This window comes from Gopherus flavomarginatus, chromosome 5 (genome assembly GCF_025201925.1).
Source record: "Gopherus flavomarginatus isolate rGopFla2 chromosome 5, rGopFla2.mat.asm, whole genome shotgun sequence".
Lineage (NCBI taxonomy): Eukaryota > Metazoa > Chordata > Testudines > Testudinidae > Gopherus > Gopherus flavomarginatus.
Window position 1 is genome coordinate 78,204,306 of NC_066621.1, and position 25,500 is coordinate 78,229,805.

General features: G+C 38.9%; 1 protein-coding gene across 1 annotated transcript in view; it reads right to left on the reverse strand.

The window, feature by feature from the left end:
- Positions 1-11,294: 11,294 nt before the first annotated feature.
- The window catches only part of SLC1A2 (solute carrier family 1 member 2), a 131,160-nt gene continuing 116,954 nt past the window's right edge, over positions 11,295-25,500 (reverse strand). The window contains exons 9-11 of the mRNA XM_050955356.1: positions 25,012-25,146; positions 17,858-18,089; positions 11,295-13,804 (exon numbers count right to left, since the gene is read on the reverse strand). Of these exons, the coding sequence (XP_050811313.1) occupies positions 13,730-13,804; positions 17,858-18,089; positions 25,012-25,146 (442 nt within the window). The 3' untranslated portion in view covers positions 11,295-13,729. The remainder of the gene's footprint in view (positions 13,805-17,857; positions 18,090-25,011; positions 25,147-25,500) is intronic.

Consider the following 25,500-nt stretch of genomic DNA (forward strand, 5'->3'; position numbering starts at 1 on the left):
GTGTTCTAGTCTGGGTTGCATAAACTTTTGCAAACATGCTCGCTTGCCTATAGTATCACATGCAAATTCCTTCTCTTGGACTAGAATTAAATCATGAGAGCAAAATCAGTTTCTCCATTTGTTTAATTGTTTTCCTTAGGGGAGCTGTAGGCCTCTCGGACCCTCTTGGAGCTTGAAGAGGGATCTCACAGATGTACCCTGTTTAATATCCCTCTTCTCCTTTTTCTTCTAAGCCTCATCAACAATCTTCCTTTTGAAGGTAGGGGGCTGGAGCATCGCTCCTTTCACAGCTTGTCAGTATAGTTTCCTGTGGGCAGAATTCAGTGCTCTACTTTATTTGTCTGTACATGTATGTCATGTGCATTACTGCAATACTTGAGTGCCTTACAAAGATCACTACAACCACAAGATGCAGACTCGCACGTAGTCTAGTTTCCTCCCTACTACATCTAATGCAGACGAGACATTTAATTTCATTCTCTCCACATAATGGCAAAGCCTATTGCTTCTGTAATTCTCTCAACTTGTCATAGTCCAGAAAACTGGCACCAAACTCAGATGTCCCACTTCATAACAGAATTACTTCAGCTCCTGAAGTGGGGCCTTGACCCTGATTGGGGCCTTTGGCTGCTGTTCTAAATAAATAATACTACTACTAGGCCAGTATAAGTGACTATACTTGGATCTATTATAGCTGACTAATTCTTCCTCACGTCTTACGGCCACATCAGTTTTAATATTTTTCCTGGGGGTGTATTAACTTTGGGTGCACCAGTTTCTTTCAGTATGATGATGACTTCTCTTCCTGTTTATACAGCATCCAGTGCAAAGTACATGGTAAAAGGATGTACGTAAGGTCTGAGAATTGCATGACATTCTCATGCTTTTCTGAGAACCTCCTCTTCATTATTATTTTCTTACATGCTCTCAGGGGATTTGGGGAAAAGGGATTTTAAAAAATGCTTTTGCTATTAGTAAATGATCCACAACGGACTCTTTTTTACTCTACTTCATGGCACCTGTTTCCTTGGTAAAGAAGGGCTCCCTCCATAAAAAATCACAGTCATGTTGGAAAGGAATTCTCCTCTAGGACTGGGGATTTTGGGGGCTGGGTTGGAAAGTGAGAGTTTTCACCTGGAGCACTTAGCTAGGAGGATCCTCTGTTCATCCTATATTTTACTTCTATGCTTCTAACATCACAAAGCTTTGGTATGTAATCAACAAAGATCTTGTTATAGTTCCTTTCATTCTAAGGGATCCCAAAATATGGTTCAAGCTTGTCAATACAGAGAAACCATCTCTGGGTTGGAGGAGCATAAAAGGGGGTGTAGAAGTGCACAGCACACCAGATTAGGCCAGGAAGTGAAGGAGAAACCTGAGTTCAACTAATTTCAAGAGGAATTTTAATGACTGAGAGTGATCAGGACTTCTGATTTAAGTTTTGTTCAAAAAATCCCCTCTGTCACCATATTGGGGCATTGACTCATGGCTGACTCAGAGGGCAGAGTGCCAGCTAGTGGACTGCCAAAACCGCTTTCTGCCATACCCTGGGTTTTCTTTAGCAGTCTCCCAAGAAAATGCTTGCCCCTTCCTAGCTTTGTCAGAGCTAATAAGACCACAGCCTGCAGGCTATTAAAGCTCACAGATTAAAGGACTGATCATTTCATATGATAGAATAATATAACTGTAATTATACTAACTGTAATTATTCCCAATTTACAATAAACATTTTAGCTTCCCCATCACATTTAACACCTGCACTACCTGTGACAGGGAATCATTCCATTGTCATCTTCTAATTATAACTCAGATGAACAGATTTGTCTGCAAAGGTACTTCCTATTTCAGCGAAACTAACAAGGCAGGATTTAATTTTTAGTAGACAGCGGAAGGAGGTCAGGTTCCTAAAGCAACTGTGTGTGTTCAGTGTTATCTTTTCTCTGTTACAGGACTCTCAGGCTTCTCTAGAATTAGAATTTCAGTTATATACATCAAAAATAGGACATAAAATATGCCACTGGGCTTAGACTTCCCCTACCCCCACCAAGATGTGTGTGTATCTTAGTATAACTCTACATCCTGGAGTGTGATATTGATAAAATAACACTCATGTTTCTGTACTATTTATGTACTACAAATATTGGGAGTATACAGCTATGGACTGATATTTCTGATACTTAGGCAAATACAGATCCACTCTCCACAGTTCAGAATAGAAAGCCAATCAGAGCATTCATTTTTATTCAAATTCATATTCAAGAAATAACTAGTTCCGTATGGGAGTAGCGGCTAGCAGAGGTGACTAGCAATAAAAATCGACTGAGCACTTAAGTCACATGGCTTTGTTTCTGTGCCCTGCCACAAACATCGAGAAGGCCATAAAATGATTCCTGGCACAAGGTGAACACATTCTCATGAGCACTCAACCTTCCACCAATCAATCGTTTGTGCAAACTGGGCTTTGGAACCCCTCAGGATTGCAAGGTTATTGAAGGGGGGGGGTCGCAAGCTGTTAGCCTCCACCCTAAACCCCACTTTGCTTCCAGCATTTATAATGGTGTTAGGTATACAAAAAAGTGTTTTTAATTTATAAGAAGGTCCCAGTCAGAGACTTGCTATGTGAAAGGTGTCACCAGTACAAAAGTTTGAGAACTGCTGGGTATTCACATAATTTCAAGTGTTCACAGCTCCGGTGACAATTTTGTCTTAAGGCTTTCTATAGCTTCATGGCTGTGATATATAGACATTCAATTAAAAGAATGAGAATCACATTATTTTTTGCTCAAGGATTTTCAGTGCTCCCAAGGCCTCCTAGATTTAGCAAACTGTAACTGAATGGGGGGGGGGGGTGTTTGGAGTGGCTGATCTCAGTCTGTCACCTACTAAACAGCTGCCCACATCATGAGAAACACCTTCACTATTGGCATTAGCAGCTTCACCCCCACCTCTTTGTTGGCCAAGCACTGGATTAAATGGGCATGGAGAGTGAAGTAACTGTTCAGCCATAAAGGTGGTGAATCCAGAGCTGGGTAAGATGCATTAGCAAGGCAGGGAGGCACTTGCTACTCCCACTGTGTTTTATCTGTTCTGTGCATAACTGGAGTACTTCATATTCAAGGTGGCCCTTAAATAATAATTCTTTAGTGGAAAGGAGAAACCTTTAGGCTGTGGTTTCAACAAATGAATTGGTGTACGATGCGCACAAATATCAACCATGAGAATTATGAATCAACATTTATTGATGGTATATACATAAAAGGTACAACATTTAGTGAACTATTGTATTCACTGATTATTTCCAGTATATAAAGAATGTCCAGTTTGTTTTATACATGAAAGTTACTGAAATCAGTTCACACAGTAAGAAAGCTTTTAAAGCAAATGGCTAAAGTATTACTGAAAGGAAGAGAAGGTCTGAGTTACTTATATAAAATCTACTCAGTCAACAAGGCATTCCTACTACACTATAAAAGAAAGGAGCCCAGAGTTAGTAGAAATTTTATCCTCTGCATTCATTAGTCTTCAAACAAAATGTGCTACAAATACTGTACAATACGTCACTCCAAGTCCCAGATAAACATTTACAATCGAAGGAAAAAGATCAAGCTTATTTTTTTGTTTTGGTTCTTTTTACATGAAGGATCCTAGCTAGTGAGTGAGTCTCTCTTGAGAGGAAACATGTAAGGCCTAGAAGTAAGCAGGGAAGACATGCAGTACTGTGGAACATGCAGTTTGAATAGAAACATAATACGTCTCATAAGAAACCACACATCCCCCACAGGTTGGGCCTGATTCTGAACTCATTCCAGTTTTACCCTGGTTTAACTCCATTGACGCTAACGGAGTTACTTTCAGCTGTGAAAGAATCAGGACCCTTGTCTCTAGGAACTAATTGGCTTGATGCATCTCTCCCGAGGTGTCTCAGATCTACTGAGCATCAGTTGCACTTCATAACACTTTCAGTTTTCGGTCCAGAAATGAAGATTTTTTTGTTATTAGCTCATGGACATGACTTATAGCATAGGTTTTACAATATCCCTGCCATTATATATATTTGCCATATGTGCATTGTATGGGATGTATAATTTTGCAAATCAAATAAGCATAAATGAACACTAACCAAAGAACCTTTTTTGTCCTTTTTGCACAACCGACATCCACTTGATTTTGTGCTTAATTCTCAATATCCATTAATATCCTTACTTAATAATGGAAACAGCATTAGTCCACCCATGTACTTATGGTTCTATAAATCTTACTCTCAGATTGTTACTACAGAAGAAATGAAATGAAGGTTCATGCTTTGCATTCCAGGGCACATAATAAAGTAATCAGTCAAGCATGTGCTTCTGTTTAAGACATAAAATGTCAGGCTTAGTCATTGTCTTCTGACTGTAGTTTCTTCACTGGAGGCTGCAGTCAATGAGTAACTGAAAGTGAGTCAGAGGAATCCTGAAACTCTGCTGTGCAAATATGGATTCCTTGTTGTAAGCTATGCATATTGCCAAAGATATCATGGTGCCCAGAGGGAGAGTACAGTAAAGCTAATTTTTCCTTCTGACCATTGTGCTAATTTACACGGTGACTTACTAACCTTATGTTGCTATAGTTCCAACATGCCAAGTGAACAAGAAGAATCTACTCCTAAACTAAATTCATCATGCTACATGCACATTAAGTCATAATGTATTAACTATTGCATTCACAGTGCAGCAAATCCATACTGCAATCACGTTCACTGAGTGCCAGGGAATTTCATAAGCAATGCTGGTTAGATAGTTGAAAACTAACAATAACATATTTACAATGAGTGGGCTGCATATAGGATTTGACCATTATCAAAACAAGACATGCATTGAAAAGTTGTTTATATACGAACATAGAAAACCAATTATCAAGCCATGGAAATTATTCAGTTAAATGTCTAAAATAAACACAACCCAGACAACCAAGCCAAAAACAACCAGAAAAGAGTTTTTCAAAACAGAGATCAAATATTCTACTATGTCTTAATGCACATTCACTGAAATTACACCTAGATAGCCATGTTATCTACACAAAGTGAGGAGAGCACAGATCATCATGCTTAAGCAATGTATAAAAATTGGTATTAATAAGGAGTCCATGCTTTGACAGCTGTTAGTACTTCAGCTACACACTATGCTACCTTCAACTCCAATTAAGAGAATACCTGATATGACGGATTAAAAAATATAAGGAGACTAAAAATTAAGGGCACATCAATACACAAATATATATATTTTACCCACATAAACCTCTGGAGACTACCAGGGCCCTACAACAAATTTCTGAAAATGTATCTGCTTTGTGGACAGGTGACATTTTCAATTCCATGATTTTTTGTCTTGAATTGTATGTCATGTGGTTGATTCAACACATAAGGAATTTTCCACGATGTAATTTTTGTTGTTGATTTTAACTAAGCAATTGACTGTAGTCATTTTAATTTACTAATTAAATATGCTTCATTAATGTCATGACCTTAAGTCCTACAGGGTATTTGCCTAACAAGAATTGATTGTTATAAAAGAAAAATAAATCCCACTTGTCCTGGTCAAAAATATACAGTTTGTTTTTCTTATAAATATTTAAGAAGGCAGGAGGTATTGCTATAGCGCTACCCTATTAAAGTGGTCCCATTGTTGTGCCTTTGGTCCATTTACATGAAGGCAAAGCTAAGAGGCCAATACTGAATCCTTTACCTAGGCCAAACTCATATAAGTTTTGCCTGAGTAAGATGGACTGGGTGCCTGATCCTGCACTCCTTGCACATGCAGATCTCCAGCTCGCAACCCAAGAGTTGTGGGTAAATCAGTTATTCAGGATTTGACCCTGAGAAACAACTAAGGGTTTGGCCCAGGTAAACCATGCCAAATGTCACTATTAAGGGCTGAGCAATCCATAAAACTGTCAATCTAGAAGATTGTTTAGGATATAACAATACAGTGTTCCATAGTGAACTGCAGCATTTAAGGACACCTCAAAATTCTTAATTCCTATTGCAGTTTGTGCTTCGCTTATAATTCATCACTAAATTGCTTTTCTTAGTTCATTAAACAAAATACAGAAAAAAATATCAATCCTAAAATGCTCTTAGAAAACTGGTTTTGCTCTTAGGTATGGATCATCTGTAAGAATTTTTTCCCTTATCTTATATGGTCATATATAAAATATTGTTAAGAAAATACTAAGTAATTTAGTTCCATCTACATTGTAGTACACACCCATAAAATCTGTATTAATGGCTGAATCAGTTTTGAGCATACCATATTTAACAAGTGTAATTACATGTATAATGCTTTTCTTATGCATTCTATAAATTACAGTTCACACTAGAGTATAAACTGGATACATTAAGAAAGCAAGCAGGATAGTTTGGAAAGAAGTCTATATATTTTTGTTGCAATATTCTTTAAGAAGGAAAGATAACCTGCAGTACATGAGAACTTACAAGCCTACATGAAGCCAAAAATGGAAATACTTGAATCTACAGTACTGACTGCAAAATCGGTTTGTAAATATGCTTTGCAAATGGTCTTCCAAACTGTAGAAAAAAACAAATAGAAAAGAACAATACAAAAATCCCCTTGAAGTATCCTACTTATGTACAAAGCTCTATGCAGTAATTAGACCATCTAGGTTATGTGATGCTATCTATGAAACATAATTTTGTAAGTTTCCTCTCTGTGTATCTCAGAGTATTTCTTAAAAATATTGAAGACTCTCGGTGCTATCTTTAGTTACAAAAATCAAACTAGAAGCATTAAATACTCCAACAACGGCAGGTGACATCTCTATATAAGAACCTAGAGAGACAAATAAGTGATTTGGGAAAATAAACCAAAAAGCTGAGTGATGTAAGAAATATCATGCTTCCCTGCCTCTCCAAACCCTTCATTAGCACATTGGTGAATGACATCTTTAGCAGAAAACCTATGCAGTGCCTCAACAGTATGCTTAAATAATGTTACCATATGGAACTCAGGGTTTATAAATGACCGTGGTTTTAAATGCATCACTGTCATATGCATTAGGTATTCTAACTGTGGGTGGCAGAAAGTTGTCAGGTTTCAATTTACCAGATGAAGATGTCTCTTGGGTAGGAGGAAACGCTGGGGATTGGTTCTAAAGAGTCTTGTGTCACTAAACCCATGCATTCCACAGATAAACAAGTTCTCAGTGCCTGGGCATTAGTGAAAAGTAGCAGCACTCTGGCTCATTACAGCAACAGATTTCAATTCAATATCAAACAAGGGCCTAGGAAGAAATAGAGGAAAGCAAAGGGTAACTATCAGTGTGGACCCAATTCTGCAGTCTCTTTGGCACATTGACTTTAATGGAAGTTTTGCCTAAGTAATACCAGGATGGCAGAGTCTGCTGAGAACTGCAGGACTGGTCCCTTCCGGTGTGTGTGTAGGGGCAATGCAAGATTACTGGAGAGGTGAAAAATGTATGTTACAAAATATTGCTTCTGGTGAATATTGAGCAAGAACTGAACACTGTCTCAGGGCAAAGTTCAGCAAATTTGTTTCACGTATCCTCCTTATCCTCCCTTCCCTTGCTCTATAACATTGTTGTGCAGGGCAGTTGCTTTTTGTAATGGCTGTAGTTATAATCTGTACATCACTCTTCTGCCAAACAAGACTAGATAAAAGTCTTTTCTTCATCATCATGAGCGTGATTGAAAACGATCACTCTCAAAGCTATGTTTTTCATAATACATCTATGTGTAGCAGTAGTTTCAACAGAACATTATAAGATGGCCTAAAAATAATAATCATGCTACTGCAGCAGCAGCAGAATTAATCCCTGGCGTAACTCCATTCATATCAGTAGAGTTACTCCGGAGAAGAATTTGTCCCAATGTGCTATATGCTTATGACAATAACTCACAAGACAAATATTACAGTAATGGCCCAAGAAGTCACAGTAATATGCTCAACTGTAGTCTTCTGGCTTGGTACAGTAGAATACTGCAGCATATTTTTATAAGTTGCCTTTATTTATTTTTCTGTGCTTCCTGGAGTAAAACCAAATGCAGTAAACAAAAATAGAACAAATGGGACTTAATCTGATGAGCAGGAGATGTACTTTAAATATTCATAATAGGGGTTTTCAGGCCTGGTACTAAAGCTCTAAGCCTTTCTAAAGGCATTATAAGAGGCTATAGAAGTCAGAGGCTAGATTGGCAACTGATGCTGTTTTCAGAAAACTGTTTGATTGCTGCTGAGCTGCTACAACAGGAATCATTTAACAGCATGAGGCTGGGAAAGCAAAGAAAATACAGGCAGTTACCAGAGTAAATTCATTTGAGCTCTGTTGTTTTTTGCTGCTGCTTCTATTTATCAGACAAGTAGTTTGCTCTGCTAAACATCAGCATCCATCAAAGTACCAACCCAAGGACTGATGATACCCATCTTGGAAAACAAATCAGAAATCTATACTGCTCAAGGATCATTAAAACCCTGTAATGTTTGGAATTCTGGGTTCCCAGAGGTGTTGGCAGAGTCCATTTACTAGGATTCTAGACAAAAATGGACACTAGCTATATCTCAGTGTATAAACTGATCAGAAGTTTAATGACAGTGATCTGAATTCAGAGGCAGAGGTTTAAACTCACTGCTGGATTTGGGGATGGGAAGTGATTTTCCTTTCTGGCATATTGGCAGAGACCTTTTGGATGGGGGGAGGCATTATCAGTTAGAGAACCAAGAAAAGATCATTCACTGAGATCAGGCGGAAGGAATTGCAGTCTCTCCCCATTGGCTGAAGGAGGTGGGAGGGGCCACTGTTGAACTTTGACCCTTCTTAGATTCTTCTATATTGCAAGAGTTTAAAAAGCTTTCAGAAGCTGACAACACAGACCATTCAATCAATTTAATCAGAATCCATATTATTGTCTGTAGCTTACCTGCCAGCATTGACTAAACAAGCTCCCACAATAGCCCTATTTATGAATGAATTTATAATAATATGGAGATATACCTATCTCATAGAACTGGAAGAGACTTTGAAAGGTCATCGAGTCCAGCCCCTGCATTCACTAGCAGGACCAAGTACTGTCCCTGACAGATTTTTGCCCCAGATCCCTAAATGGCCCCCTCAAGGATTGAACTCACAACTCTGGTTTAGCAAATCACTGAGCTATCTCTCTCCCCTCCCTCATTATTTTAGCTTACAGCATACACAGATTTTCTTCTGTCTCTCATGTTGTGGTCCACATTTTGGTCTTTGCAGGTGGAGGAATGATGGCGTATTTATAATTATAAATGACTGAGATTGCTATATGTACAGAAACTGAAAACAGATCATTTCAGATAATTCAGTGTGGTCCTCAACATGAAGTACAGGCTCTGATCCTGCTCCCACTGAAATCAATGATGAAACCTCAATTGCTTTCCAACAATGTAGGATTGGGGCCAAAGTCTCCAGCTAGCATTAAGAACAGACAATGTATTAATATCAACTACTCTGGAATGGTGAAGGATGAAAAATAATAATCCTTCTCCATCTTAAAATTCATGAGAGTTTTTAGTGCATATAGATGGGTTGATCAGGCTATGTTCAGGCTGCCAGGTGCTAAGTGCTTCCTGGAAGGAAGCATACATCCTCAGTTCCCAAAGGGAATTCAGAGTGGTCAGCATCTTGCAGGCACAGTCCCTGTTTTCCAAAGAAACAAAAATAGTCTCTCAGTTTTAAATGACAGGGGACCTTACTGTAATACTGTCTAATTGGCATAAATATAGGGGCATCTTAATGCATGAGACCTGTGCAAACTTCTTGTTTTATACAAAGTGTTGGTGCCGTCTTTGTTTTTCTGAGGAGGAGTACAGAAGAAGGAACAAATTCAGAAGCAAACTGTTTCCCCAAGGTAACTATAATGTGCACCTGGCCTTGAAGACTAGCAACAGAAAAAACCCTAACAGAGTCATGGCCCTCATTCAGCAAAGTTCTCAAGCAAGTGCTTAACTACAGTCCTATTCAGAAAAGCATGTGCTGCTAAATTTTAACCATGTGCTTAAATGCTTTCCTGACTAAGGATGCTTACCAGGATCAAGGCTTTCCATATTCCACTGATGAGGTCAGTGTTCTAGAGGGCACATATATATCATACTTGTGTAAGCAGCAGGGGAATAGCTGAGAGCAGAGCAAAGAAAATGACTGTAGAAGGAAACTTCAGTTCACATGGAAATAACTCAAGAGCGTGTGTGCTGCTTTATCTTGTGCTCATCCTTGAGTTTTGCCATCCAAACAATGGGGAAATGAGTAAAGGAAGAGAACACCGAAGGCCAAATGCAAAATAATGAGACTAAAGGACGATGTGACAGTGACAGCATTATCCACTCAAATGTGAAACTTGCAATAGCTCGAGTGGCCATTTCCTGGGTTTTTTTCTTGTTTGTTTAGTTAAGCAGCAACCCAGCCTCATGTGGAATGAGTAAATTATCAACTGCAAGCCAAATATGAGTTACAGTTTTCCTCCAAGAAATGGAAAGCTTTTTGATGGTTATATTCAGTACTGTGACAGAATAGCTACACATTAAATATTACATGGTAGAATTCAGCCTGGAGGATAGCCAAAGTGTTTCCCATAAGTAGCACATTTCTATATTATAAGTAGAAGAGTGACATTGAAATTATCTTTGAAAGTTCCCTGAGTTACTGCAACTATAAAGTCTTACTTAAAAGTCCTACAGTGTGCCTTTTTAGTCAAAACTAAAGGCCCAAATTTGTTCTCTGTACGTGGGTGGAGTTACTCTAGATTTTGACCTCCTCCTTCTCTAGTCCCATCTGAAGAATCACTTTTTAAAGGGCAATATGTCCAAAGGAGATAAGTGTAAGGAAGGATGTCTGAACCAGTGTTCTCAATAGGTAACTGTGTGGCACAGCTTAGTCACCTGGTGCTGGCTTTCCTACCCATTTCCAGCTATCGTATTGCTTTAAACAATAGCTAAAAATATACTAAACATTTTCCTAATGTTACCTCTCTCTGTAGGCAATTGCTGTAGCTGCCACAGAGAAGTTAGATTATTATGAATAGGATGGAAGTGGTTTAGGAGACCACCTCTCTAAAATATGGGCCAGGCTATGAAAAACTTTTGAGAACCCAAGCTCTACACTATGACAAACACTATGTTCTAGTTGGTATAATTGTAGGGTGATCATACGTCCCATTTTGGCTGGGACAGACCCTTTTTTAAGTCCTGTCCTGACTTTAAAAAAAAAAAAGAAAAAAGGACACATTTATTCCATTTGTTCTTGCTGACTTGATCAGTTGGCAAGAGCAAATGGGACAAATGCCTGCTTTTGTCCAAAAAAAGCAGGGTGTGGTGCAGAGGGGGAGATCAGATATGCCAGCCCGTCATGGGGGAGGAGGCTGAGCTGGGGGGGTGGAGGGCAGCAAGGTTCCAGCGATTGGCAATAGCCTCCTGAGGGAGCTACCCTTCCCTGCAGGGTTCCAGAAAACAGCCTTGTGGGGGGCCCCTGCAGGGTACCTGTGACGGTGAACAGCCTTGCATGGGGGGAAAGGGGCCACAGGTGAGCAGCTGGGGGTGTCCTGTTTTGTCTTTTGGAAATATGGTCACTCTATACAATTGCTACTTAGCTCTCAGTGACTTTCATGTGAGGTGAGCCAACAGCCCAAATGTTAGAGTTCATTTTAGAGAGTGTTGCAGCTGTCTCGGGCAATTGCTCTCTTTCTGAGGGCATCAGGGAAGTGAACTCTTCTTCAAATCCAGACTAAGTCCCCGAACCTGAGAAGTTCTGTGTACCCACAATTTCCATTAAATACGTTGAACAGGATGGAACAGAATTCCATAGAATGGTACAAAAGACCTACAGAAAAGGACTAATTCTCTATTAAATTCTTCAGGTTGTCAGAATAATGTCTATAGAACCCACAGTAGTTTAATAGCTATTAAATTCTTTAGGACTTTTCAGTTAGTGAGGCAGAAAGGGCACTAATGTTCCCAAGGAAAATACTGCACAGCTACAAATATTTGAATGGTGAATATGTTGACTATAGGTTTGATTCTGCAAACCATTAAACAGGTGAATAGTCCTTATTAGCAGGGGCTCATAGTGACTTCACTGGAAAGCTAACACAAATACAAATTAGCAAAACTAGACTGGATTATTATTTAAACTCTACATTCACACGTTATTCCAGTTTACGTCAATGGCAGCACTGCACTGTGCATGGAAGGAGAGAAGCATATGTGCTTCATTTCCCATCTCACCTTGTAGGTAGGTTCATTATAAGCTCATAGGCTGGACAGCTCAGAGAACATTTTAAGAAACACTCACATCACAGAAGTTTTGGTCAGAGGGTAGAGTTTCCCACGGCTACCTGGCTCAGATTTGCTGTAAAACATTATTAATTTCATAATAGATTACACCTATGTCTTTACAAGCACTGATTTTTAACAAGCACCTTTTAAACAACCTAAGAGAATGATTATTGCACCTCTACATCTTACAGATGAATGAATTAGTTTTACCTTGTTGACAAAACTCTGCCTTGTTTATTCATATGCTATGTGGTCTAGAATCACTGCTTGTCTGACATCAAAGACATTTATACAAATTGTTTATTCACAATAGAGAGATGGGGATTCAATTTGTTGGACTGAATCCTGAAGTCCTGGTTTACTTTTCACTCAGACCTAACTCTAGCAAAATTCTCACTGACTTCAATGCAAAATTTGACCAGATAATGACTTCAGGATTTAGCTCATTGGCTCAAATCTAAGATGTACTTGAGAAGAAAAATAGTTATCACTTCAAATTAAGTGTCTTAAATATACATTTAGTTTAGCTTAGTTAACAAAGCTACGTATGCTAAGCACCATTACATTTTAACACCCTATTACATATAATTGCTTATCCTCAACAAAAAGAATGTTCAATAATCATTTGGGGACAGATTCTGGTGCTCTTCCTTAAGTTGAATAACATCATTCTCCTTGAATAGTTTCAGAGGGACTACATGGGCTGTAAGGTCCTATTCGATGTGACGAGAGCGTCAGAATCTGGTGCTATCTGAAAGGTCCGGGATCTGGCCCTTTGTATTTACTCCACTGATTTTAATAAAGTTATGCCTGGGGTGAATTTAAATGAAATATTTATTTGAGACACTTAATTTTAAGTGTACCTGGGAAGATGAAAATTTTGAGTCACCCATGCCAGCTACTAATTATGAATAAAACTTATAGAAAACCTTTAGAGACACTTAAAATAAATAGTGTAGTTACACAATGTTGACTGTACCAAACGTACACTGCAGTACTGATTTATACATACATCACAAGAAGAGACACTGAGAACAATTTAAGGTTTATATGATACTATATGTTCATTACCCTGAGTCCCTGGAGAAAGTCATACCGGCTTTTTGATCTTTTCATTTTGCAGCATCTACATTTTCTGCATCTTGAGCAAAGGAGAGAGTCTGATGAGAACATAACTGTTAACTCATAGAGTATTCTCCAGCTGCATCCATTCAAACAGTACAAGTGAGACAGATAGTTATGGATAACTATTTGGCAAAAACATGGTAGCTACAATGACTTTATGAGATCTTTGCTAAGTTTCAGTTAACAAATTAAATAAGCAGAAACTTTAGATGTTAAATAAATAGAGAAATATTCTTTAATCTTGATATCTTTTACCATAAGATAGCTTCAGGGGCTTATGGGACTCGCTTTCCTTAATTTTCACCTTTCCAAGGCTCTTCCTCAACAACAGTGAAGTCTGCAGATTTGCCATTGGTTGCCAGTGTCACCTGCAAGTAATTATCATTGACATCTAACTTAAAGGCCAAGGCACTTTGACAAGAAAAGTTATGAGTTATATGGAGAAGTATGATATTTATAGGAATAACATACTCCATGTGTGAATATATATGTATTTTATATATATTTCTTCATAATTCACAATGTCCTCAAAGTGTGGAGAGGTGTGTGTGTGTGGGGGGGGTAATTTTAATATTGGCTAGAAAACATGAGTGAACAATGATTTATGTTTTTTGGATTTTATTTTCCCTTCACTGTTTTGAAGTCATATAGTTTTCATAAATATTTTACATATATAGGTCGCTTTCAGACTTTTCCTAATTTGCAAGAAGAGTTTAACTTGAACTAAAATTTTTTCCTATAGAAAGCGTCTGCACTGCAGGACATCTGCTGGAGGATATGGAGGAATGTGAAAGGGACAGAATGACAGAGGAATGTGGATACATATATATACACACACATTACAAAAACTTCAAAGAAAATGGCAGAACAACTGCTCCACAGACATGTTGTAAAGCATCATTCTTTGTGCCTCTATTTCTACACGTGCATGTGAAAGGTTCAGTTACAATCAGGTCAAACAATTCTTAATACTATATTTTGTACACAGAACAACAAAAAAAGGTCATTGTAGCATTTAAAGGTTCATGCTACAATATTAATTTGATAAGTATGGTGGAAAACCAATATTGGTTTATCAGTTCTCGGGAAATGTTGATCGCCTTGTTACAACCCAACAGTCAATAGAAAAATAGCCATGTGAGATCCTTAACAGGAGATGTATGGGCCTCAAGCTAAAGTATTTTGTTTGACTGAGGAAAATGAACTGGACCTTTACATGGTATGGGAATCTTTCGTCTAATTCTATATGGATGGCCTATTCTTTCCTAGCTTACCTTCCAAGTTACTGTCCTCAGCTTCATATGAAAACTTAAAGACAGGACTGATATTCCACATGATGGGTAAACCGTATGTATGGAAGCATTGGGACAGGGAAACATTACAAAAATGCACCAATGTTTAAAACAAAGCCAACCTTTTTCACAGATAATTGGAAGGGAAACACATGCAGTTACAAGAATAAACAGCACATTTGGAACTGAAAACCACATAAAGTAATGTGAAATGTGATCATAAAAATAGAGAAATATCATGCAATAAGAGCCATTATACTCCAACATAAAAAATAGCCTGCTTATACAGTGGCTGCACAAGACTACAACAGATTTAAATTATCTGGAGTCTATTACAGGAAGTAAATAGAGATGACATGTTAATATATTAACTTCTCAAAACTTTGATCAGAGTTGAAGCAAACTTTTCTCCCTTCCAGTGAATTCTGCAGGATAAGGAAATATCTCTTCAAGCTCAAGACCTTGTTATTTGGAGCCTGATAAGGTAATACTACATCATCATCATTACCAAAATACTTGGTGGTTGTAGAGCACTTTACATGTTTAGAGTGCTTTACAAACATCAGCTAATCCTCACAACACCCCTGTGAGGTAGGTAAGTATTTTTATCCCCATTTGGCAGGTGAGGACACTGAGCCAGACAAGTATTTGCCCAAGGACAGTCCTGTGTTTCCTAGGTCAAGGTTCCTCTCATACACTTGAATGTAGCTCCCAATGAAGAGCAAGCCCAAAACAACAATGACAAGTGTCGAACTTTGCTAGTTTAGGAGTCAGTGGTATCCAAACAAAAAATGCCTGCTGATATAAGTCAAGAACTGTGTTAAGTTCATGTCTGGTAAACAAGACCAGTGTGGGACTGGAAAGCAATGAGCCAAAATTGGTGTGTTTGAAATTAGAGCTAACTGGTGGACAAAAAAATGAGGGGATGGACTAGTGCATCCATCACTCCCTTTTGAGGTCCTTAAAAGAGACTGGAGTGGGGTGGGGGGATGGGGAATGAAAATTAGAGGGGAAAACCTGGCTAGCTCAGCATTGGTAGAGTGCAAGAAGGAGGAAAGAGCAAGCTTCACCATGATGAAAGTGAGGCAATCCCAAATTAGGGAAGTTCTGTTGCCTGGGTTCTGTGAGTTCCTGTAATTAGGAACCTTTGTAACTCAATCCAGTTTCTCTGTGGTCTGTCCAGCAAAAATACCACCTTAAAAAGTTCCTGGTAGCCGTGTCACTAGAGCATCACTTGCAAGTGATGACATAAACCTCAAAATCCCACTGTGTTTGGGACAATTTTAGTGATTGTGACACAGCCAATAACTTATGGCTTGTTGGTATCTTTTAAATGAAAGGGGGACTGGTCCTGAAAAGTCCTGAAGTGGTGCAAGTTCTGAACTTCTTCTCAAATCAAGCCCAGAGTGTGTCACAGTAAGACTGAAGCCCACATTAGTGTATCTTTGGGTGCTTCCTAGAAGCACTAAATCCAATAAAATCAGCCAGTAATTGTTAGGCCAAAAACCCCAGGACTGATCCTAACATCAAAGGTAATTGGTTCTTTCCACCTCTTTAGGAAGAGGAACAGTTTTATCAGACTGTGAAATGGTTTTTCAAAGGAAGTGATAAAAAACTCCATCAATCGAGTCTAGAACTGATAAAAAAATGTTGATTTTCTTTCATGAAAAATGTCTTTTAAAAAGAAACAGATATTGCCAGACAATTTCTTTTCCTTTCAAAAGAAAAAAACAACAAAATGTATAAAAAATTCATTTTGTTTCAATTTTCACATTTTTATTTCTTCTGCTGCACTCTACTTCCCCCCCCCCTCTTCTTGATTTTCCAGTGGAATGAAAGGGAAGATGGGAAGAGAAGAGAAAGGGGGAAAATATTCCCCAAAATTGAAAACCAAAACAAAATGATTTTTTCATTCAAAATGAAAAGTTTCATTCATCTTAACTTCACCAAAAAACTGAAAAATTCCATGAAAAAATGTCAAACAAAATGAAAGCTTTGGTTAATTCAAAACTTTAAGGGAAAATACTATTTTTCAAACAAGTTATTTGACCCTCGATAGGGCAAACCTCTGAAAAAATGTACAGTGAAGAATGATCTTTGGCTTAGGGGTGGGGAAAATGACATCATAAATCTTTTCCATCTCCATTGTCTATGATAACTTAGCAATTGGATTTTAGAGATGGGTCTTGTGTCCATTCTAAGTCTGTTGTGGAGACTTAAAGGTGCCAGAGAATCCACAAGCTTTCTTTTTCTCTGTGGACAAATATCTGGGTGTAGTTGACTCACTAGCCAATCTAGACATGTTTTGATAAACTATGGAACAGGTCACTTGATATATAATCAGGTGGGAGGAACAGGAGAAGCAGCTAAAGAAAAAATTGGCCGTAAAATGAAAAGTTTTAATTTGGTTTTGATTTTTTCCCTTTTGATTTTAATCAGGCCTGTCCTAGTCCTGGTTGTCTGCTAAACCTTTATACACACATCACTCAACCTAGCTTTTCATTCAACTGATGGGGTTTCTGAAGTTCGCTTCACTCTAATCAAGACATTTTTTTTTTCTTTTTAAAATCCAGGTTAGTTACAGTGAAGATTAGATAGAAATTGCAAAGTTTGTATTTTTACAATGACTACCAAGAATTATGATGAAAGAAAAGCATACACATGCTGTATGAGTGCTGGAGCGACCACTGATATGGTGCATTTAACACGTGAGTCTCTTTATGGCGTATCATGGAAGAGTGCCATCAAATAATAATACCTGCACTTGGTTTACAGCTAGCCTTCATTTGAGTAGCAATAAGCTCTGAGGAAGCTCTCAGCAATAAGCTCAAAGGAAACTAGGTAGATAGCCATATTCTCTCTGTGTTTTGAAATATTCCATAATACTCTGCATAATCCCTTAGTTTTTGATATGTAAACGTTGTATATGATTTTTCACCTCAAATGCCATGTTTAAGAAGAGTGCAAAAAATCTTTAACTTCTTAAACTTACTTAAAATGTCTGAGGTTCACAGAGACTAGCACATTTGTGAAACAATTTAAAAAAAATACATGCAGGTTAAAAAATGAAGTAAAACAAAGCATGCACTGCTATATACAAGTCTCTATATCCATAAATGTGAAAGGTACCTTGCATTCATCTACTATGACAGAGTTGTGAGCTGCATAAACACATTGGTTTGAGTTGTTTTCCCTATGATTTTTCATGTCATCATAAATTGACTGAGTCTTGGTCATTTCAATGTCTTCATGTCCCTTATGCTGGGAATCCAGGTTTTCCAGCTCTGCCTTGGAGAGGTGATACACAATGCCAGCACCAAAAGAATCTCCTACAACATTTACTGATGTTCTCATCCGGTCTCTGCAGGAGAGAGAGAGGTTTAATAGTTAATGATAAATCCGTCTGGAGCATGAAAGACTCACTTGTTATCTGGAGTTCACTATTAGGGAAAGGGGAAAGTTCGGGAGGAAAGGAGTGCCTAATATTGCAGGTGCTGCTGTTGCTGTCATTTATCCGCTACAGAATGTTTATGAGATCTTTAGAGTGGAAAGGATTTTAGCTTTCAAGAGAAGTTGAAAAGAAATGCCTTCCCAGGGGACTGTTCAAACTGAAACTATATATAGACTTTCATGGCACAGATGCCCATAGTCACAGATCTGGTTCCCTGATGTGGCAGAGCGATTGTACAAAGAAACAGCCAAACTGTATTTTGCATTTTGCTGATATCTGTAAAGTGCCTGCTTCTTGGGTTAGAAATTTCGTATCGCTATGCACATCCCATTTCACTGCCAGTAAATTAACCTGAATTCATCAGGGCCCAAAATTCTCTTTGCACAACCAGGGGAAACGATTTTAGATTTAGTGACTTATTCCAGCTCTCAAGTGGTATAAATAAATAGCCTCTCCCCTTTATTCAAGCTGAGGAAACTATGGGAAGATGATGTGAAATCTCGCTATGGGACTCAAACCTTCAGTGCTCCTGTTGGATTCTGGTTCCCTCGCTCCACTAGACACATAGCCAGCTGTTACAGTGGTACTGCGCCCATTCACACTGTTGTATGCCAGTATTCATAAGGTATATGTGCCAATCAAATATAAGTCATAACCTGTGAAATGATGAACCAGTGACACTTCTTCAGTAATAAGAACCTCCTGGTTGCAAGCTGATGCCAAATTAGGCCCACATGCTTCTTTACAAGGAAACATATTTGTTGACACTTGCAGACATTAGACCAGTATCCTTTTTACACTGCTGATGATTCTGAACATGAAAGACTAGATTCTCCCCTACACCAGAAACCTGCTTAGGTGCAAGTTTTTTAAAGGGAGATTGTGTGAGAACACATTGCAGTGCCTTGATTCCATGTCTCCTGCCTATAGCAGACACTAGAGCTGCTCCATTGCACCCTATGTAGTCATTTATGTCAGTATAAATTAAGTGCAAGTAGATGTAAAATGCTTTCATTCTGGTCTGATGCTATTTTACACCTGTTTTACACTGATGTTAATGACAACAATAACACTGTGGGACTGTTAAAAAGTCACATTTCACCCCAAAAAGGCAGCTGTGGTTCAGGGGCAGAGGAAATGATCCATGTATAGTGTTGTGCATGTCTATTTAACTTGAAATGTGCTTTGACATCCTTTTAGGGTCAAAAATGTAAGCCAACAACAATAATAATAAATCTGTAGACCTCTACCGATATTAGCTGGACACAAGCATCTTCAGAAAACTCTGTTAAATTCTACTCTAACAAACCCACAGCAAGCAAGGAAGAGTGCTTGTGGTGTCCTGGTTTCTGGTTCATCAGGGAGTCAATCGGAAATGGGAATACAGAAAGGCTGAGATGTATTTCCAAAAAACCCAAGTCTACTCAGAGGATGACAGGAAGGTTGAGCAGTATGATCTTTGATCAAATGACAGAGAAGCAGTCATGTACGATTCCATGCCAGTAGAACTCCTTTCCACGTGACAGTCATTGATTTGACAACATTGTTTTTTCCCTGCTCTTTCTAATATTGCTGGTACTAGGCTTGCATTGTACAGCCACTTAGCACTGTGCCAAAAGTTTAAATCTGATTTACAAATCAGTGAACTACTACTAATCATTTTATATCCTTATGCATGACTGAGTAAAACTTATGTTTAGTGCTTTGATTAAAATTTCAGTGTAAACATTGATGAAACCCAATTGAATCGCTTTCACAAGTGTTTTTCATTATTTTGCTATAATGTCTGGCAATTATGGTTGTCAGACCATAATTATGGAATTTCATAAGCATATCAGCAATTTTTTGCAAAATGTTCATAAAAATAGTACCAAAGTGTGAAAAACATTTTTCATTTATGGGCAATATTCACAGCAAAACATTATAGAAGGAAAAATCCCTCCAGTTTTGCTTTGCTTGAGTGAAAGATTTTACAGAGTTATCATCCATAGGTTAGGGGTTTGTTATAGAAGTGGATGGGTAGGGTTCTGTGGCCTGCTTTGTGCAGGAGGTCAGACTAGATGATCATACTGATCCCTTCTGACCCTAAAGTCTATGAGTCTATGAGTCTATCCATGCATGTATGATGCCAACCCTAGTGGAAGTGGCAGACTTAGAAAATATTACTTGCAGAGGGTTCATTTTTTAACAAAACCCATCAAATATACTGAACTCTGCAATAAAATCTCCATGGAAACATTATAGAACGCCTGAATAATTTTGAGTGAATAGTCTTACATCTTGAATGAATTCATTAATGCCACTCCAGGATGAGTACTCAGAATGCCAGACAGGAGGTGGAGACCAGAATCCACAAATATAGCTCCAGTGTGTTTTACATTTAACAGGCAAGGAGATGCCTCAATCTATCTGTGTCTGTTAGTAGACAAGAAAAGACATTCAACTAAGCAAACAGCACAATGTTTCAGAACTATTCACTGTAGACTGGGCTTGATTGACTTAAGGGAAACACAGAGGATGAAATCCTGGCCCCACTGTCTCCCATTGACTTCAGCCAGGCTGATTGCATCCAGACAGAAAGGATGGGTGAAGAGAGAAGGTTCCATTCATTCTATTCTTAAAAACAATAGACCAAATTATGTTGTTGATTACAATGGTATGACTCCACTGAAGTCAATAGGGTTGCATCAGTGTAAATAAGAGGAAAATTTGGCCTAGTAAATTATTTGTCCAACATATCGACTTCAATGTAGTCTGAAACATGAATTCTGAAAGGAAGATTGAAAAAGGGAGTCAGCCTGGCTTTTGCTGAGATACAGCAAATATTTTGGAAACACAAGGAGTGTTGAAGGACTCAATCTCTCTTCCGACTACCCAAAATACCTAGTAATGTCAAGATCAGAAGAATCAGTACATGACTGATGGCTGGGTCAGCAGTGATCAGACAAAAAAATTCTGTCATCTGAAGAAAGAATTTCTCATACTTATGTTATTTCTCTTGTAGGATCAGATCCAACTCCCATTGACTTTTATGAGAGTTGGATCAGGCTCATAGGGTCTGACTCTGTATTCCACTCACTCTGTATAAATCAAAGTTAGCCACATTGTAGGCAATAAAGTTAAACCACTATACAAGTGAGAGGAGAAGCAGGTCCACAAAGTGTTGTTAGGTATTATTATTAACACTAGTATGTAAAAAAACATTGTCCTTTCCAAGGAATTTCCTTGACCAGGTACTCTGGATCCTAGAAGGGATCCTAAAAAGAGATTAAATAAATCCTTCAAGGCTCCCACTGACTCAAAAAGTGACATGCTTAACTTGCCTTCATCTTGTTGGCACTCATTTTACTTGAGTTTACATTCTAGAAACAGACCTAAGCAATAACATTCAAATATCAGTTTTCCCAAGGAACGTGGGCCTAAGCATTTTGAATTTAGACCCATGTTACACAAGCTACAGAAAAGATTCAGATGTCATGCAAACTTTACCAGTTGTGTTTCTGAATGTAGGTGTCTGCTTTAGATGTTGAATCTGAGCAGTTTTCCCAATGCAAATTACTTCTGTACCTGGGCCCATGGTATGGCATTTGCTAAGCTTGTTAGTCTCACAGTTGGAAAGTAGCCAGCTCTACTAATGATGCTGGATTCGTTCCAGCTGTTGGCACATAATGCTTTCCTATTAAATGCCACCACTGGGTTTTGTGTAGTTTTAAATTAAGAAACTGCGAGAGTTGTGAAAGCTTGGAAAATTTGCCTGATAAAGTTCTGCGTGTCTGTCTTTCTACCCAATCTCTCTGTACAAGAGAGGGACCAATAAGGATATGATCTGATCTAGATCCAGAAACCCCTTAAGCCTCAATTTGAGGGGAGGGAGAGTCAAGGCTGAGACCCAATCAAAACTCAGGTTTGGGTTTGAGTATTCTGAAACTGTGAAAGCTGTTTTCTGTGAGATTTCAGCCTAATCCTGACAAATCAGGTAATTTTGTGATCTTTTCTTTCATCTTGAACAGTAAAAAGCTCACAAGATGAGCCATTTTTACAAGATTTTTTCTAATTTGACCTGAAATGCCAGGACAATTGCTATTCTTAAAAGATATCTACTGTATTGATTTGCATCCAGACAAGTTCCAGATATCAGGCTTATTATGATTGTCTGCACCTGTATCCATCTCCTGTATTTATGCCTATCACTCAGTCAATTAATAGAGAGCCTGATTCTGATCTCACCCAGAAGTTAATGGATTTACATTGGTGTTAAACTAGCATAAGCGAGGTCAGAATTAGGCTCTGGATGTTACATTAGCTTTATCAGCATGACAAGATATACAGAACATGCCTCCTCTTTTTCTCATTTTCTTTCTCTCTCAAGCCTTGACGCTAAGCCTCTGAATTTTATCACTATGGATTGAACTGTTGCTTGTCAGGTCAAAGAACCCCCGAACCCTCCCAGTCTGGGAGAAGGTTCCAGGCTTGTCTTTCACTTGGACACAAATCCTGTAACTTTCCTTTCAGAAGTTCCTTCTCTGACTCTGGCCTTGTCTGTACTAGCAAGCTTCATAACTGGGGTTCACCACCTGTGCAGCTCCACGACATAGGCATTTCTACTCCCATGTTGTTTAACATGCCTCTGAGCAGGGCTCGATGAAACGGTGGTAAAATTGTCTGGGCCCTGCCCACACTGTAGCTCCCACCAGTGGAGCAGCACTTCTCATGAATTACAGCTCTGAGGTTCACTAGTGTAGGCAGGGCTTAAAATGACATTTCCCTAAAAAACCCAAACAAACCACATGCTGCATTTATACATCCTCCTTCCAGCAGCAGAACCCTATCTACTTGGCCTATTTTGAGTTCCAATGAAAACATATATTTAAAACCTGAGCATGGACCTCCTCTTGTCCTGCCGCTCCTAGCTGCAAATTCCTACTCCATTTTCCTGTTTTCAGCTATGACTTCACCAATGTATTTAAAACCACACAATATCTTCTTTTCCCTTCTCCAGCTGCCTGCTGAGCCCCACCCTGTTTCCCCATTCTGAGCTATGATTTCACACAATTACAATATAGTTTTTAAAATCATGTTTTCCCGTTGCTTGCCCCAGCTGTAAATTCCTGCCTCATTTTCCCCTATAGCTGGAACTGGAAGTGGGAACTATTCTTAGACGCTGGTGTCTCACAGACAGGGTGATACACTGACTGTAACTGAAGAAAATCCCTCATCTCAGATCTAGCAGATATTTCACAGAAGGATGGCTACAGGGGCTATGTTATGAGGTAGATTGAGACCTTGAATGCTTCCCAATAAGGCAACAAGGGCCAGTGGCAACAAGGGATAAACAGCACATTATGTCACTAAAGTTTCAAAGCCAAATACTCAGATGCATCAGTTGGGCTGCTGGGGATTGCCCTGGCATGGAGAAATCAGTAAATGGTATAAAGCTGGCATAGCTAGTGTTACACTTCTCAGCATTACTACCTGCAACCTTATAGCTTAGGCTGTGTAGTGATGTGCTGAAGCAGGAAAGGCAGTGACCGAAGTGCACTGTGCTACAGCAATTCAGGCTGATGTGAAGGTTTCTAGGGGCCTGTCACCAATCAGTGCAACTTAGAGGAGCCCTGGGACTGCTCTAAGTTGTGTTGATGGGATGAACTGGTCCCTGGGAACTCTGTGGCAAAGTGGCACAAAGATGTCTATGCCTCCAATCTAAAATGCACCTGAGGATCTGACTCTGGGTGTCTTATTGTTGTTATAATTATTAATGGAGCTTCTAAATCCCAGAGGTGAGGGACAGAAAGCTCTGGGAGAAAGGTGGAACAGGTGGATGTCTCTTGGCTGAGGATCTGCAATGGCACTGAAAGGACTCTAATCCGAAGACCCTGAGGTTGAAAGGTAGGTCAGGTCATATTTTAGAGAATCTCCTGGTAAAAACTGGCCGGGAATATCCTTCCATTTTCCAGTCTGCTTTTTCATTTTGTTTGGTTTGTAGGCTTCTTTAGGATATTCATCCTATACTGTCTTTGTTGAGAAGAACTCTATGAAGAAACCTGATTCTATTAGGAATGTAGAACTTGTTATGCTGGATGGATCAGTGGTCCATCACATCTGTAGCTCTATCTCCATAAGTACCTGACACTCCCATAACATAACAGACAACTATTATCATGGGGGTACGGTGGGGGGATTTCTTCCTAACCTCAAGCAGTTGGCTGTATCCTGAAGCATGTTCATTCTAGCTAATGTAACTGGAGATGACATTATTCATACAAATGCCCAATGCCATCTAAAATCCTTCTGTTCTAGACAGGCATCACTGCAGTACCCATCCACAGACTCGGTACCCAACCCTCCATTTAGACAAGAATTATAACAAAGAAACATAAAAGCAGAGTTAAATAACTGTTATTGAACTATGTTTGTAGTTTGGAACAACAGCTTGGAAGGTTACATATCTCTAGGGAATGTAGTGGCTTTGGTAGGAGTCTGTGAGTCAAGCCTCTTAGGGACAGGATCCTCAGCTGGTATAAATTGTCGTAGCTCCATTGAAGTCAATTGTTTAAGTCAACTGACTTCAGTGTAACTATTGCAAATTACACCAGCCATAGTTTAGATCTGCCCTTTAGGTTCTATTTCTTGTTCTAATGCTGACTTAAGTGGCCCATGTAAAACCACTTCACCTATCTGTGCCTCAGTTGCTCCATCTGTACAATAGGTATATTTTAGTGTGCTTTGAGATCCATGATAGAAAGATAGCAGAAAAGAGTAAATCCTTATTTGTTACTTGATGTAAGTACATGATGACTTCTTCAGATTGAATCATGGAGTCACTATTACTTACAAGAGCCAGTCAACAGCAACAAGCAGACTGATGTCCTGAGTAGGGAGACCCACCGCAGTGAGGATGAGAAGCATGGTGACCAGTCCTGCACTGGGTATACTGGCAGCTCCAACACTTGCTAAGGTGGCTGTCAGACTGTAAGAATAAACACAGTATTGGGTAACAACAAGGAGGATGTGACTTTCAATGTGTACTCACTTGATTAAAACAAAAGGTTGGTTTTCACGTGGCATGTCTGAGAAAATACAGGGCTGCATAACTACTAGAGATAGGATCAAGCCACAACTTTGAGGATTCTGTTCCTCCACCAACTCCAGTTTAAGAGTGTTCAGATCTGGGGGGTTTGTTCAGACTACTATAAAGATAAAGGCAATTTGTAACATTCATACTGTTAGCCTGGTTTTGATTTTCAACCTCCTTCCCTACATTTCAGAGATGTTTGAATCCAGGGCTTTTACCCATATCCACCTCCACATTCCAACTGGAATT